Source organism: Microtus ochrogaster, unplaced genomic scaffold (assembly GCF_000317375.1).
Source record: "Microtus ochrogaster isolate Prairie Vole_2 unplaced genomic scaffold, MicOch1.0 UNK135, whole genome shotgun sequence".
Lineage (NCBI taxonomy): Eukaryota > Metazoa > Chordata > Mammalia > Rodentia > Cricetidae > Microtus > Microtus ochrogaster.
The window spans coordinates 456,304-473,462 of NW_004949233.1; the positions used below are offsets into that span (position 1 = coordinate 456,304).

The 17,159-nt window shown below is 39.7% G+C and overlaps 1 protein-coding gene across 3 annotated transcripts in view; it reads right to left on the bottom strand.

Annotated features, from left to right (window-relative positions):
- Positions 1-17,159, bottom strand: part of Amph (amphiphysin) — a 184,264-nt gene that overhangs the window by 76,500 nt on the left and 90,605 nt on the right. For all 3 annotated transcript variants that reach the window (XM_005371896.2, XM_005371894.2, XM_005371892.2), the window contains exon 3: positions 1,173-1,227. In XM_005371896.2, coding sequence (XP_005371953.1) covers positions 1,173-1,227 — 55 coding nt within the window. The remainder of the gene's footprint in view (positions 1-1,172; positions 1,228-17,159) is intronic.

Sequence of the window (17,159 nt, forward strand, 5' to 3'; positions counted from 1 at the left end):
GTGATTAAATGAACACAGTGTCCGTGTAATTATTTCGGGTAGAGCTAGCCATGTGGGCGGCCGGGTGCCGGGACGCAGCCCGCCGCTCCAATTTCTACACTTCTCTAGCTAAATTTCTCTCCAAACATTTTGTTCATTTCTAAAAATAAACCATTCGCCATTTAGTTTACTTACTTAGTTCTTTATATCTTAGTTCAACTGCACTGAATAAAATGTCATCATTTCTGGTAATTTTAAACACAGGTTTACATGGGAAAATCTCTGGTTCTTAGTTAATGTCTTTTGGGGTATCTTGAAAAGACTCCATTCACCCAAAAATGGGGACTAAATACTTTGTGTTTTAGTCTCATACTGAAACTTTTTGTATGTGCATGTTAAATCTTTATCTGAATTGGGAAGTAATGAAGTGTGAACTGGGCATTCCATGTTTTTCTCAGTGTTTGGAGAGCTTTCCCATAACTCCATGTAAGATGCCTCATCGTCTCTCCACTCATCGTGAGGTCTGCTCTACGGAGCATCAAGTCTGTTGGTGCTCTTGGCTTGGACCCAGAGAGGGACACCTGGTGATGAGTGGAGAATAGCCTGGCAGCCGCCATTCACTCCTCTTACCCTTTCTACTAGCCTCCTGGATTGCACAGCAAAGGTCAGAAACCACTCTGTTCCCTAGAATGCACACTGGCACAACTTTATAAACAGTTGGGCTTTGTTTTCCTTTTTATTTTTGCAAGTCACAGACTTGTGTTCCTGGGTACCCAGCCACCACCTGCTTCTCCTGCAACTTTTTGCCCCTCATAGTGAGAGAGCTCTTACTTGAGTCTGTGAGTATTGTAGCTTGGGACCTAGCTCCCTCAGAAGGGATGCCAGCTGTAGATTTGCTTTAGTAAAGTCTTCTGTTCACTCTGTCTAACAAGCCTTCCTAGAAACCCCTGGCATGTGGGTGGCATTTATTTTTAGTTTGTGGCAGAAGGGCAGAAGATTTGTCCTTGACTATTCTGATTATCATTTCAATGGAAACTGGAAGGGGGTGGAATGAAACACCTGTGTTCTAATATGCTACTTGCCAGGAAGCCAAGTGGAGCTCTCAACTCATTAACACTCACTCCTGTCTCTTACAAATTCCGAGAACAACTTGTGCTTGGAAACAGGCGGTAAACAACACACATACACATTACCTTTGATTGCTGCTAAATATCCTCGGAGTTCTCGCTGAAGTCTGGTACCCTCTGCCTGAAAAACACACAAGTGCAGAGATGTTAAATATCTTGTCTATATTTTTCATGCAAATATGAAGAAGTGATAAGATTTGGTTATCATTGCTAGAACCTTGTTACTGAAAACAAATGTATGTATGTAAGCACAGACTGAACAAGATGATATGCCCATTAGTCTCAGTATTTATACAGGTGTCATTCAGAGAAAAAAAAAGACAAAGAAGATTTTGTTAAGTAGAAAGTGGGGTATAGCAGACAGACCCTTCATTCTTAAGAACCACCAGTAGAAAGACTCCTATATACATCTGCTTTTTTAAATTTTCACACCTGGAAATAGCAAAACCATTTTTATCACCTCTGTTTAGAATGGTAGCTGGCTGTTGTTACGTCAGTCCAGTATCCTGTGAAAAGGTGAATGTTGAGGCATGTGATTAAGCAACCAAAAATTTCTGAGAACATACACACTATACACATTTTTGTCAGGATCATGTCGCAAACTTGCAAAAAGAACCTTTCCACTTTAAGTTTTATGGGAATAATTATGGCAGTCATATTCTCTCAACAAATCAATCAAATTATTAGGCATATGATTATAAATTATCATCTAATACAAACCTAAAATATCTAAGCAAAATATGTATATCACACATAAATGGCATTTAGCACTAAATACGCATTCAAAGTACTTGGAGATATGAAATGTCCATCATCTTTAAATATAGACAGCAATTAATTCAAACACACTCTGAAAAAAAAAAAGATTTCCCTGAAAGACCATGTTTGATTCAAGGTGCACCCTACTGCCTACCAACAGAATACATAAAGAGTGACATTGTTTCTTGGTGATCTATGTAACGTGCAGGGAAAGTGTGTTTTTGAGTTAATCTTGGGCTAGTTTTTGCAACTCTGCATACTGTCAATATCAGAGAAAAAAGTTACTGTATTTCTTGGAGTGAATGAATTTTAATCAGAATGGAAGAAGGAATTAGTCAGGTTCTACATGAGGGACCCCCGTTTCAGTGTATTGACATGGTTCAAATAAACATCCTCAGGGTTCCTTGACTAAATGAGTCATCTAGAGCCAGAGTGTGAAGGCAAACTGCAGAAACCTAGGAGGGAAATGGGTGAAATTCTAAAACAAGAGAGTACAGTAGCAATTCCACCGAGAAGCTACAAGGATAAACATGAGAGATGAGGTGGAGAGTAATGAGCTCCCAAAGAAGCCACAGGACAGAGAAGCAGAAGGAATGCCAAGACAAAACCTTGAGAAAGGGACTTTCCCCACTAAAATCTAAATTTAAATAAAGGAGACCATTACACCTTCACTTTTAAAGAATCCATAACCCATAGCCAACCCTGGTCCAAAAGCACATAATGGAAAATTTTGTAAACAATCCCACATTTTAATTTGTGGCCGGATCTCTCCCTCACAAAAATATAACTGAAGGTACCCATGCTGTGTATGCTTCGCACCATTTTATCATCACCCTTGCATTCCAATAAACTTTACTTTATCTTATAATAGTTCCATAGGTGTGGGAGCACTCACTGTGGTGAATTAGATATGCCGAAGAAAATGAAGGTTCTAAAGACAAGAAAGAAGAAAATTTGCTTGCTGAGATTGCATGATCTTAGGAGATATAATAAGTCATTGTTAATCTTCTTCTGAGCCTCATCTATAGACATATAGACTACAAATGTGTATAAATGAGAAAAGATGATATATACAGGTTTGATATAATTCATAGCTTCAGAAAATTTAGTCTGTATTCCTCTCAAAAGAGGAGAAAGTATTGAAAGATTTATAATATAGACTTGAGAGATTTTTATTATTTCTGATCTATCATAGTTCTCTTAATAAAAGTAGTAATTTCAGCTTTAATAACATCAGAATTGGCAATGGGACTTCTCTTGGGCCTCGGAATGTGAGTAGAAGCGCCATGCACTGCTAAGCCGGAAGTCATCATACAGCCTTGACACGTCTTTCTTCCTCCTTGTGTCCCACAGTGTTCCAGAGGGGGCTGTTTGTTTGACCTGGGTCCCAGGGTGACAGAAACTCACAATACAGCTCATTTTTACATTTCCAAAAGTGAGAACCATTCTAGCAGAAAGCCGTGGAGATGGCGTGACCTCACTGGAATGTAGACCAAACTGCCCAATTAAACGAGTCACTGAGCACTGAGAATGCTGACCTGCAGCAAAGGCAGAAATACAGCAACAAAAGATCCAATGGCGCTACTGAGTGGAGAAGCATTGCTGGAATTTGCAGAAACATTCAGAAAAGAAAACAAACTGGAAATGTTAAGGACAAAGCAAATAGTTAAAAGATAACGGAAGCTTGAACAATGGAAAGAGATGGGACAGGGTTGAGAGAAGCCAGGTTTCACATCAGAGGTTAGGAGGTTAGAGGGAATCAAGTCTGAACTGAGACATTTGATTTTCTTGAACTGATTTGAATCCAAAACAATGTGAAGCTGAAAGTTCTAAAAGGTACAGTTCCTCAATGTCATGCTTCTCAAACCAGGTGAGTGGAAAATCTAGGCTGCATCAGTGGCTTCTCCAGGACTCATAGAGAAGAATGACATACACAGTCATTAGGCCAGAACTTCACAGACGTCTCTGGATCTCAGATGCTGTCTCTACTGTTTGTGGTTCTCCAGGGCCACAGAGATGAAGGAAGCCTTACTAACCATGAAAGATGCTTTACTCTCAGCCCCTCATGCAAACAGCATGCAGAACCCCCTGTGAAAATGGTGGCTATGAGTCACCAGGATTGTTCAGAGTATCTGGAAATAGCAAATGAGTAGCAGGAAAGAGCATTCATCTCCCCAAAACTCATGGAACAGAGGATGTCAGATGAGGACCACAATTAAGCCACTGCCTTTTCTTTTAAAACAAGAAAGAAATTTAAATTATTCATGCTCCTCTCCATACACTGGATTAATCTTGCCAACAGGAAACAATAATGTTTTTTTTAATGAAGTGAGATTCTCAGAAGAGATTATTTTTTAATGTAACAGTGAGGAAAAGTTCAGGCTGTACAATACTAGCTTAAATAGATGAGTTCAATTTAAGCAGAATCCCAGAGCTAATTTAAATGACTTTCTTCTTTCTCAGTTATTAACAGCTTTAATTTTCCCTAGAAGGTCATGTAAATCTTTCAGTAACAACCACATGGAGCTCCATCTAAAATTCTGCCAGATTCCAAAATGCAAAAGGCTTTGTAGAAAGATTCTTCATCTACAGCATCTCATAGGGTAGGTTCTTGTACAAGCTAAAATTTCTCTACCTCATTACTGTGGGTGAATAGTAAATAACTATAATTGTTAGATTCTTCATCTAGATATATCCACCCTCATTTTGTATTTATCTATAACATATGACAGGATCTCTGAGGGTGTGTGGTCTAGCAGAATTGTTTAATGTTTCTAAGACTTGGCTTCTGGCAGCTTTTAAGTGGAAAAGCATAGAGCCATATCCCTCTCCTGTGATTCAGTCCCGTTCTATAATAGTCCAGCCAGTGGCTGTCCTTCACCACTCTCCTTTCCTGCAGACTGGTTTCCCTGTAACACAAGGACACCCTTGCAGCGGTGGCATGCTGCTCTTCTGGAAAATGCTTTCCTTTGGTTTGCTTCCAATGTACTGTGTTTTTCCTGTCTTTGCTTTCTCCATTCATTTCTAATGATCCCTTCACTTTCTCCCATGCTCCCTCTGCATCCTCACAGATCCCAAACCTCAAACACATGCTCTCTTTGATTTAAGTTGAAAAAACTCTCACCCCACTGCTCAGATGTCATTAAATCTGAAGCTATTCAAAATTCCTGAGAACTGTTACTTTAATAACTCAACCATGAATTTTGAATTTATTCTGTGTATAGAAACTACATTTAAATCCCCACATCTGTGGTACTATATGACTTTACTTTTCTTGACTATTTTTTTATGTAATTCTCTAACAAATTGTATTAAGATTATTTTTTCACCTCGATCACAGTCTTTCAGACCTCATATAAACAGTAGAGAAAAGGAATCTATTACAATGAAGGCATCTGAATTTCTTAGCAATGTTCTTCTTTGGACAAGACCCAGGAAGGATCTGCCACCTACAAAGTCCCCTGTCCTGCCAAACATGGTAGTATTCCACATAGCTCCAATGTGAATCAGAAGTTTTGTTTTTCAATTGAATCATTTTCAGTTTGGCAGGAGCTGCCTAATATTTCCCAAGCCCAGCTGGCCTACCAGGTTGCACTTTCCCACACACAGCCTAAAGGAGTTTTACCACTTTTTCTTCCAAATTAAGTTCTCTCATTCTTCTTCCCATGGGGAAGAAGAAGACACCCTCTCAAGTAACCTGCTTCTCACAAGACAGAAAATCTCATCTACAACATGCAAAGTTTTCATCACAGAGGTTTCAAAAATTAGCAGACACATAAGGTACATATGGATTAAAAGACCTCTGCACAGGTCTGAGAATCTATGCCTCACTCAATAAGTCTTGATGAGTCCTGTGGCATCCTGATTCTTTCTCCTGTGTGCAGATCTCATCAATACACCCCCTAAGGGTCAGACTGAAGTTAAAAATCAAACTAAGAGAGAAACTCCGCAGTAAGCAGGTCAGCAGTGGTTATTTCAAATATCTTCGTTAGTATAAGGAAGGCACCTTTCATGCTTAAACCAATGTGTTTCAAGTTGATTTTCACCATGTTGGCCCAGAGTAACAAAAGCTAATTAATCATTTGCATATCTGTCAGGGAGTGCAGCATTGTGTGGAGTGTACCCAAACAAACAAGGCTTCAAAACAATTCCATTCACAAGAGTTTTCAGGACCTCGGACAGCTGCCACAGTCCAGGAAATACCTAAGAAAAAATGCCACTAATTAAATATCATTATATACTCTGGTAGTGACAGGTGGGCTTTCTATGAAGTGAGAGGATGGTAGGAGCTGCCACGCCCTTTGGCAGACTTCTAGGTCTTTGACTTTAGAACCAGGTACCCACTAAAGTATAATAAAAATCATTTGAAAAGTAACATTGAAAAATTAAAAATATATGTGGAATTAAGCATAGTAAATACTTATACCCCAGGCTGCAAGAGTCAATAAAGAACAACTTTACTAGCTTGGTTTTATCTCAGTTATTTCTTTTCAGAAAAAAAGAAGCCATAGTTTAGGTATTAAGTTGACATGGCTATGAACAAAAATGTGCAGACTTAATGACTCCATAGGGCACCCGCTAGTCCTAGATCATTTGGGAAATGTTTTTATAGACTACCTTATGCATGACACCCAGGTCTGGGGATATGAATCACTTATCCCTCACTGACCTTAGAAAATAAGATCCAAAAGATGTTATTAATAAGGTTATGCAGGTCTGAAAATTACCTTAAGGTGACAGGAGCTTAATATCTATTTAAAAACAGTAATTATTGAATTATCTTAGTAAATATGACCAATATAATAACTGATTTATGTTTTCAGGTAACTTTTGCTACAAAAAAAACCCCCTCTTTCTCAGCAGATAATACATAAGAACAAGGGCGTGTTCAGCTGAAGCATAAGGATTGTGAAGTTCAGGAAGCTGCATAAGTAAGTGTGAGTTGGGGCTCTCTCAGGCTCTGCTCAGGGTAGAGATGGACTCAGATCTCAAGGTGCAGCTGTAGGAACTCAATCTCATCTTCACTGAGGAAACTGAAGATGGTGGTGGTTGGAAAGTTATCATAATTTTTGTACCAGTCCTTCAGCAGAAATCACTTGAGAAAGTTCAAGGTCAGCTAGTGTGTGAATTGGGAAGCATGTAGTCTTCATCACTCAGAGGAGGTTTCTGCCTAAACCTGTAGCGCGCAGCATAGAGCCACACCTGATGGAGATGTATAATCAACTCCTATGGCTAAAGTCTGACTTATGCTATTATCACACAATGATCATCAGCTGCTTGCATATGCGTGGGCCTATGGGCAGTGCCCACCTGGCAATCTGGGATTGGCAGCCCATGCCTACTTAAGGGCTGGGAGATGTTTGCCCAGAGAGAGAGGGAAAGAGAGAAGGAGAGAGAGAGAGAATGGTAAAAGGTCCTGGAATAAACTGCAGTGAGAAGAGCTCCGGTGTGTCGCGCTTCATCCTTGCGGGTCGAGGCTGGCCGCGACATAAACCAAGTCAAGAAAGCCACGAAAACATCAAAACAAAAGCATCCTGAAGCAGCTCCTTGATTACAATGCTCGATGCCATCCTTGAGGACTTGGTCATTGTAAGCAAAATTATGGATAAGAGTATCTGTGTGAAGTTGGAAGGCAGCCAGCTCTAAAGTTTCATTTAGACAGAGGGCTCAGAACACTGTGGAGCACAAAGTCAAAATGGCCTGTGGCATGTTCAAGAAGCTCATTGCAGGTGTGTTCATTTCAAATTCCCAGTTTCAGTTGTAAAGAAAAGACAAATAAAGCGTCCTCCATAGTACTGTATACATAGATATGTATATATTGTACCCATTGAAAATAGTTTACATAAAACCACCTCTCTAATTAAGAAGTTGTGACTTGGCATCTAGAAAAGGGCTTTTGTGTGAACCCTACAGTAATAACAGGTACATGAAACCTGAACCTCAGAAGACAGAACTTCTCAGTGTGATTTCAGATTATACAGCCCATCCATGAGGAAAGGCTTACATGAACTCCCATCATTAACCTTATTATTTTTGCCCTTTACTGACATTTCTCACTTGAAAATGGTTAAAGTCATACATCAAAATTAGAATTGGCTATGATTTATAAGAGTTCATGAAAGTTAACTCAATCATAAAAGCAATGTTAATAGAACGTGCTTATCCCTTTTGAGATTTAAATGAAATTATATTAACAAAGAATTGAGACTTAATGAGGGTTTAATCAGTATTTTGACCATTAGGAAGTTAACAAGTAATGATATCTGGATCCCCTTGTGATAAAATACTTTAGAGTAATGCATGCTACAAGCACCCACAGGGAGCTAGAAATTGAGTGCTCCCTAAGACAAGTTTGGGTGTTGCTAAATTGTGAAACAGTATTTCTTTTTTTTTTGTGAGTAGAATTTTTTTTATTTTTATATTAAAAAAAGACAAGTTTTCACCTCCTCCCAGCCTCCCATTTCCCTCCCCCTCCTCCCACCCTTGCCCCCTCCTCCCATCCTTCTCCTCCCCCCAACCTTCTCCTCCTCCCCCCACTCCTCTCCCCCTCCCTCTCCAGTCCAATGGGCAGTCAGGGTTCCCTGCCCTGTGGTAAGTCCTAGGTCCTCCCCCCTCCGTCCATATTTAGGAAGGTGAACATCCAAACTGGCTAGGCTCCCACAAAGCCAGCACATTACGTAGGATCAAAACCCCGTGCCATTGTCCTTAGCTTCTCATCAGTCCTCATTGTTCGCCATGTTCAGAGAGATAGAGACAGAGACCCACACTGGAGCACTGGACTGAGCTCTCAAGGTCCCAATGAGGAGCAGAAGGAGGCAGAACATGAGCAAAGAAGTCGGGACTACGAGGGGTGCACCCACCCATTGAGACAGTGGAGCTGATCTATTGGGAGCTCACCAAGGCCATCTGGACTGCGACGAAAAAAGCATGGGATAAAACTGGTCTCTCTGAACATGGTGAAACAGTATTTCAAAGGCTAACAAGGTGCTGCATCTCTGACACATTGCTCTTATCTCACGTTGAGCACTATATGGCAACAGAAGCCATCATTAAGAACCATAGTCTGGGAGTGTAGAGATGATGCAGTGGTTGAGAGTACTAGCTGCTCTTTCAGAGGAGCCAGGTTCAATTGCCAGTACCTAAATTGCAGTTCACAACTCTCTGAGATCTGGCACCCTCTTCCGGACACTGCAGACATCAGGCACACAAGTGATACACAGACATTCACACAAGCAAAACATTCATGCACATAAGGCAAAACTAAATAAAAAATAGTAACAATTATACCCTACATGTGGTCATGACTGTTGCAGAGGGAGAATAAATGTCCTTCAGGGAAATGCTCCCAGATATGTTGTTGAATTCCAGTGGTCATCCCTGTATACTACATACACATGAGCAATGTTAAAATGACTCAGTGTTGGGTATATATTCTCATATGCTTCTAAAGAAAACAACAATGATTAGGGAAGAGATATGAATTTGTGAGGAAGATCCAGGACACACAAGGAGTGAGGAGAGGGGCAGGAGTGATGTACATGCCATGCTCATGGGTAAAGTTCACATAAGATATTGAAAATATGAACCCAATTTTCATAACTTAGTTTCTCTGTTTGATTATTTTTTTTTTTTTGGCAAACACTAATACTAATGCAGAAGACCTAAGACAGCCAAGAATCAGGAGTGAGTAATATTTGAAATCATAGTTCTGGATGAACGTGGAACAGAGAGAGACCAAAAAAAAAATAACTTGTTTTTGCAACTGTCTCTAGTATCTGTGGCCCAATTTTCATCATTAACTTAAAGAATACATAAAATCAGAAATGAAATTAAACATATTTTGTTCCTATTGTAAAACATAAAAAGCTAATTTAGAGTCATTTGTATGATTTCTCTATTAATTTCCCTTAGATAAATTACCTTGAGTTCATAAACATGTGCATTAAAAGCTTGCATAAAAGCTAATCAATGAAGTCATCACAGTTGCCCGTGAGAAGCAGCTGGAAGATATGATCATGAGTTTCTGACCCTTTATTTAGTATGCACACACATTTGTTGGGGGAGAAAAGAGAGACTTGAGTTGTAAGATGTAAGGACATGATTTAGATATCTTTTCAACACTTCTTTAATACCTAGAGCACACTGAGTAGATTAGGGGAGGGCGGGTGAAATCCAAGGAAACTCAACAGGAGCCTGCCCCCAGAAATAGCTCTCCTCAAATCTTCTTGTTCCGTGGCCTTTACTGCTCATTCTTTCATGCCTAAACCGAATAGTCTTGAAAGCTCTATGAATACAACTGTTGTGTCAAGGTAAGGAAATACATTAACGAGGAAAAAGAATGTGCCTTGTCTGTCATTCCTCCAGTCACAACATAGCATCTAAAATGCTCCTAAAGCTGCCAGTTACAGTCGAACTGTAAGCTATCTTCCCAAGGTTCCTATTTAAAAAAAAACATAGCATGGAGTCGCAACCACACAGGTCTCCAGATCTGGATGCAGGGAGCCCAAGCTTTTACATGTTTTGTTTCTCTTAGGCTTAGAAGGAAGGAGCCAGGCTCAGTGCATCCTCACAGAGTAGATGTATTCCTACCTTCCTGGCCTCCTCTCATAATTGCATTGGCCATATTGGGTTAGGACTCACCCACATGACATCATTTAATCTAATCTACAACTATAACGATATTATCCCAAAACACAGGCACATTCCTAGGTCCTGAAGATTAGCACCCCACATATAGATTTGGCAAAAAACAAAGTTCATGATTGAACAGTGTCCTCAATAGAGGCCATTAATATGGGAATATAATTACAAAGTCTGACACTACTGGATCGTTCCTTTATTACAGGAACTTCACCCAATGGCATGGCTCTGCTATTTCTCAACAACTCCATGGCATTTTAGAGTCTTAGAAATGGAGTTTTTCCCTTTTAGAAATGAGAAACTGGGCATAGAAGCAGAACACTTGCCCCAAATAACATCTATCTAGTAGACAGAAATTTATTGTTTGACTTTAGGGGGTCTGGGCTATTTAAGCCCTATGTGTGCCCAAGTGCTGAGCTATAGCTCTGCTTTAGTTCTGTGCTGCAGGCTGTGAAGAAATGGGAGACGGCAATGAAGGATGTCTAGCAGTCAGTTGTTGATCAAAGGGGAAAACAGGACTGGGGGCAGCCGTCCTTGTGTTCTCATACAGCCCTCAATTATAACTGAAGATGCCAAATTACTTGTTTATCACTTGATTATTTGCTTTGCTCAGAAGCTCACGATTCCATGGAGTTTAAATGATGTAATTTGTATGGCATCATGGCAAGGTGCTTTGATCACATTGCATGGCTTTAACATGTGAGCTCTGGTTCATAGCTGGGTGGGACTGTTGGCTGCCTCCTGCTTTGGAAGTTTGTATGGGGTCTTTGGGAATGCTCGTCCTCATAGAGGAGACATTCGGGTCAGTTTCAGTTCAGTGGTAACTCAGCATCCTGATCACCAACAATCTATACCCCTCAAAAACAAGACTTCTCTTCTCAACAGACAGAGACAACTACAGTAAGGCACAACTAATCAAAACACAAAATTGTGGAGCTCTGTCCCAATAGATATATCTACAAAACAATCTCACACCTAAGGGAACATTATTAGTGTGTGGAGGTGGGGGGATAGGTGAGATTATAAGAGCCAAAAGATTGGGGAGTTTGCTGTAAGATTGTGCCTTCTGGTAATGTCAGAAGCTTCATATAGAGTCTCACCAATATGAGTGCCCAAATGTGAGCTGAACAAGCACAATAACAATGGAAATGCAAAGTAGATGGGGAAAAGCTCATGAAGCCTCGACTTCACACAAAGAATTATAGCAACCAAAAAACACTGAGAGTGGGAGAAATAATCTTCTCCAGGGAAGAGAAGGTTATCCAATAGCAAATGGTCAGGCCTGAAAACAAACATACAAGTAACATTATATAGACTGAGCAGGCTATATCTAGGTATACATGTGTATATACATATATGTATGCAATAACAGTTGAAAAAAGGTCACAAACTTGAAAAAGATTAAAGAGGTATACTGGAGAGTTTCGAGGGAGGAAAGGGAAGGGAGAAATACTGTAATTATATTATAATCTCAAACATTTTTAAAGTAAAATGAATAAATAAAATATAATTTCTTCTAGCCATACAACCTTGAGCATTTCACTTAACCTGTTTAATTCTGCTCTGCAAAATGAAGGTGATTGCAGGACTTCCTTGAGCAATAACAAAGGCTAAGCAGTGAGGTTCATGAAACTCCTAGCAGAATGTGCCTGGCATGTTTCATGAGTTCAGTATGTGCTCTATGTCACTATCACTTCCCTACTCAGTATCTCTCAAAGGTTCAACTATGCCAAGAGTGAATGTCTCCTCAATGCTTAATGGAATTAAGATGGCTCAGTGGGTAGATGTACAAATCCAGCAAGCCTGCCAAGCTAAGTTTGACCCCTGGAATCTAAGAAAACAGAGTGGCACACATCTATAATCCCAGCACTCTTATGTTGAGATGGAGGGAGGGACGAGAGAATCACCTGGAAGCTTGCTGGCCAAAACTTAGCAACTTCCGTTCAAAGCTTAGCAAAAGACCCAGCCTCAACAAGGGGAAGGCAAGAACCAAATTTTAAAAGTTGTCCTTTGACTGCCATACCCATGTTGTAGCCATGGACCTCTCTTCTGTAATTAATAAGTAAAAGAACTAAATTCTGGTCCATGCCATAATGCAGAATCTTTTCATAAGGAACATACCAAAGTTCCCAAATAACCTCTGTTGGCATTTATAATGCATCCTTGTTTTTCATTTGTACTTCTAAGTATCAAATGCACAGACAAGCTATTCAGAAAGTTTTTTTATGGTTTTAAATATTGCAGTAATAAAGAGTCCAGGGGCACATAGGGGCAACTGATGCAGGTGTACAGGAAACATATAACAATAGATAAGGGAGACATTAAACTGATCTGAAAATTTACTGGCTGAGGGAACTAGAAAGTATGAATATTAACAGCAGAAAAGTAATTATCCTAATTCCCAAAATGAAAGTTTCATAGCATATCTTTCATTTTCTCATATATACAGCAAAATGATAATTGTAGGTCACTCTGTAAATCAAGTTGATACAGTACTTACAGTCTATAATTGGCTAGGCTCTTCTTGAAGACCATTTCAAAAACAAACACCTTCATCTTTTGTCTGTGGTAGTCCAGTGGGGCTTGGAAACTTAAAAATCATAAGCTGCCTTAAAAGACTCATAAACAGCTATGTGTTCATGGTCAAATTCACAGTCAATTAAGGAGTTATCATATCTCCTGTCTCTGTGGAAAATCAGACCAGGATTCCATTGCAGGATGACTCTTCAGGGGCACAAGTCAAATGTGTGACTCAGTTCAGAAGCCAAAGTAGAATACAGGGGATTAGCAGTTTTAAAAGATCCCCACCCGATGCTTGTCAGAAACTTTGTCCTCTCTCCATTGCATCCATTATGCTATGGGAACATCCATTGACTAGCATCCTGGCTCCAGGTTTCAGACAATTGCCATAGAGATTTCTGATAAGGCATCTTTTGTTTAGATTGTCACTCCAATGGTAGGGTCAACAATGGGATCGCAGGGTGACTCCCATCCAGATGAAACAATAGAATAGCTGCAAACCTGAAACCGACCGCAGCTTATTTACTCAGATATACAACCATCTCTGATGGTCATCCCGCAGAAGCCTAATTCTCAGCCTGTGGTACCAACATGACGCAGTTCTATGCTCGGGGGCACTTAGAGAGAAGCTGCCTAACTTTTCTCACAGGTGGGTGGTGGTGTTTGTTTATTGTACTCTTAACTCTTTTGCTCTTTAGGAACCCACCACCCAGCTCCCAAATAAGTTACATATGGAGGCTTAGTCTTACTTACTTATGCCAGACCTTAACTTGGCTTGTTTCTAGCCAGTTTTTCTTATCTTAAATTATCCCGCCTGCTTTGCTTCTGGACTTTTCCTCTTCTTACTTCCTCTGTATATCTTACTTTCACTCTTACTTCTGGCTGGCTGGGTGGCTGGGTGACTGGGCCCCTATTGTCCTCCTCTCCTCCTTTGCTTGCTCCTTCTTCTTTCCAGATTTCTCCTATTTGTTCTCTCTGCCTTCCAGCCCAATCTATCCTTTCTTCTACCTCACTATTGGCCAATCAGCTCTTTATTAGACCATCAGGTGTTTTAGACAGGCAAGTAATCACAGATTCACAAAGTTAAACAAATGCAGCATAAACAAAAGTAACACATTTTAAAATAATTTTCCACAACAGGTGGAAGTGGAGATATGTATAGTCAGTCTCTCAGTAGATTTTGAAGAACGAAAAACCAAACCCTCTTCAGTTGTCATGATTGATATGCGTGGGTAACAGATAATCAAAGACAAGTAATAGACAATGATATATCACAAGAAGTCTTTAGAGAATAACATGAAGGTCCTCCTCCAGGAACAGTCTCTTCAGCTGGGAATAGGCACCACAGGAAACAGCACCAGCAATGGTGCTAAAAATGTCTTTAGTCTCACTGACTGAAATTTCAGTTCATTTTCAAGCTTTTGATTTATAAAGGATAGAACGGTGGGGGCAGGTCATAGAGTAGACACATATGAGTAAGGAGGTAAGATGGTCAGGTTTTCTAACAAATATGACAAGCTTCTTTGGATCTCGCACTATAGACAGCATGGACACGACCTATACCCATACACATTCATTCTATGCTCCCTCTCATAGGAGCCAATGTTGTTGACAACCTTAATGGGTTATAATTTTTAAGAACTTTGTTAAGATTACATAACACACACATACATACATACACATTATAAAATAAACCGCTGTGACCTACCTAGGAATCTCACACCCCACCTGCCTCTCCAGGCTCTTTCCAACACATATCCTCCAAACCAGGAGCCCAACTCAAGCCAATAAACCCATCCACTCCTGCAGAGACAGTCTTCACTCAGAACTTAGTGAGCAACTTATTTTGCTATGACTATTGTGAAATAAATATACCTCAAGCAATTAAAGACTCAGAGAAAGTTACAGCGCATTTCATGGCACTTAGTATGTTATTTGTCCTTTTCAGTAATATCTCCTATATTCTCACTGAGCTTGGAGAGACCAGTTGGAAATTACTGCTGTCAAGAGGAGGCATAGAAATCACTTACTTTTCTAAATATATTAATTGTGGTTAGTGCATACTCATACACCAAACTGAAGAAACTATAAGAGAAAATTGTATCATGAGGCTGGAAATCAGTAGCATTGTTTAAAGACTGTTTCTTCTGATTATTGATTGAACTGTCAAAAGAAATACTTCTGTAAACTAAAGTAAAGCTTACCCAAAGCAAGAGTAATGTCAGATGGACCATCCCCTTTTCTTCAGTGCCCTAAAGATTTAATGCTCATGTGCTCTCAGATATGAATTCCTTTGATGGGCATTTACCTATAGGGAACTTAATCTCTACCTACTACCTGAGACGAGCTGTCCAGCTCCTCCTCAAGTCAATCATTCAACTTGGGTATGCCATCCCTCCTTCTCCTATCTGGATGTAGACCTGATGATCAGCCTTATGATAGATCAACACATTTTCCTTTGGAAATAAAAGGATTCCATTATCATCTATGTTTGTTGTCTTAAACAATGTTGCCTTTGCTCCACTTTCTTTCTCTACTGTAGTCTTATCTTACAGATTAGAGCTCTGCTAAGGAGCAGAACTTGAGAACTGAGCTCTTCAAGTGTCCTCGTGTGCATACACATGGATGGATTTGCTCCTCAGTTACCTGCATTTCCATAGCTCTTGAATTTTTTGAGAAGACAATATAATTTACCTATGGATTGCATTCTGATTTGGTGTGGAATGTAAGGATCTTTAATAGCAGTGACTTTATCTGTTCTTTTCTTGAAGTTTCCTAATGGCCTAGCTCAGCTCCTGGCATATAAAGGCTTCAGTATTTGCTCATTTCTGTTCTAAATATGCTTCTGCATAATACCACCCATCAAAACCCAACAAATGACCTTGGCAGTTGGCACTAGAGTGAATTGGCTTGCATGTTGTAACCTTTTGTGGACTAAGGTGATGCTCAATATTATAGTGCTCCTGATAAAACTAGTGTGAAGGATCCTGCAGGAACCTTTCAGAAATGCTGATCTGCTACAGAATAACTCAAGACAATTGAGTTTTTATATTAATAGATATCAAGTATAAATTCAGGCAACAGGATTCTCACAGTTTTCTCAGAAGTAATTTACTGCTATTAATAGCATACAAATGCTTTGTAAGAATGTGTTTTTCTTTCAGAAACAAATGAGCTTTCTCTGAAACACCAAGTATACTTTCATTAATAATTTTATCTTGAGGATTTTATATATATATATATATATATGAATATATAATGAAATATGATTATATCTACCTGCCATTTATTCCTTCTTTCTAAATACTTTCACTAATAATTTTATCTTGAGGATTTCCTATATATGTGAATATATATAATGAAATATGATTCTATCTACCTGCCATTTATTCCTTCTTTCTAACTTCCCCCATGACCTTCAACACTTTTCCCTCCAAACTTCTAAGTTACATAGCTAGACAGCCAGGGGGGAACTCAGGGGAGCAGCACATCAAGAAGTTCTATATTTTCTATTTTAAAAATACATACATGTAGTGAGGTACACTTCTAAACACAGAGAAATTTATGGTGGAGAGGTTTCTGGAAAAGTGCAGAGTAGAACGCATCCCTCCACACTCCATGTCACCCTTTACTACTAGCCCTGAGGTGAGAGGAAATGCCACCACCCCACACAGTTTCATATTGTTTTCTGGAATCATAGACCACTTGTTCTCTGTGGGAGATGCCCCATGGCCATACGTTTCTGAAAAAGCTTTTTGCTGAAATGTCACCACAGTGAGTGGTACCGTTGGAAAACACGGTAGATCTTCATCTTGCAATCAGTCATCCTTTCCCTCTGCTTAAAACAGCCTTCCAGGGTGCACCATAGGCACAGCCCAATCCAGTGTAAACCTGTGAGTACAGGTTGAAACCTGGACATCAGTCCCTTTGTCATATGCCCATAGCCTCTTGCTAAGTAAACACCATGGATTTAGTGGCATGACCTTTCAAATATGTTGACTGCTCTGACTGGACAAAGTTCTGCTATACAGTAATCATACAACTTAGCTAATTTATTTTCTACATTCCATGGCCATAAGCAAACGATTTCTTTTTCTCAACATGACCTGGAATAATACTTACTGAGGTAATGTA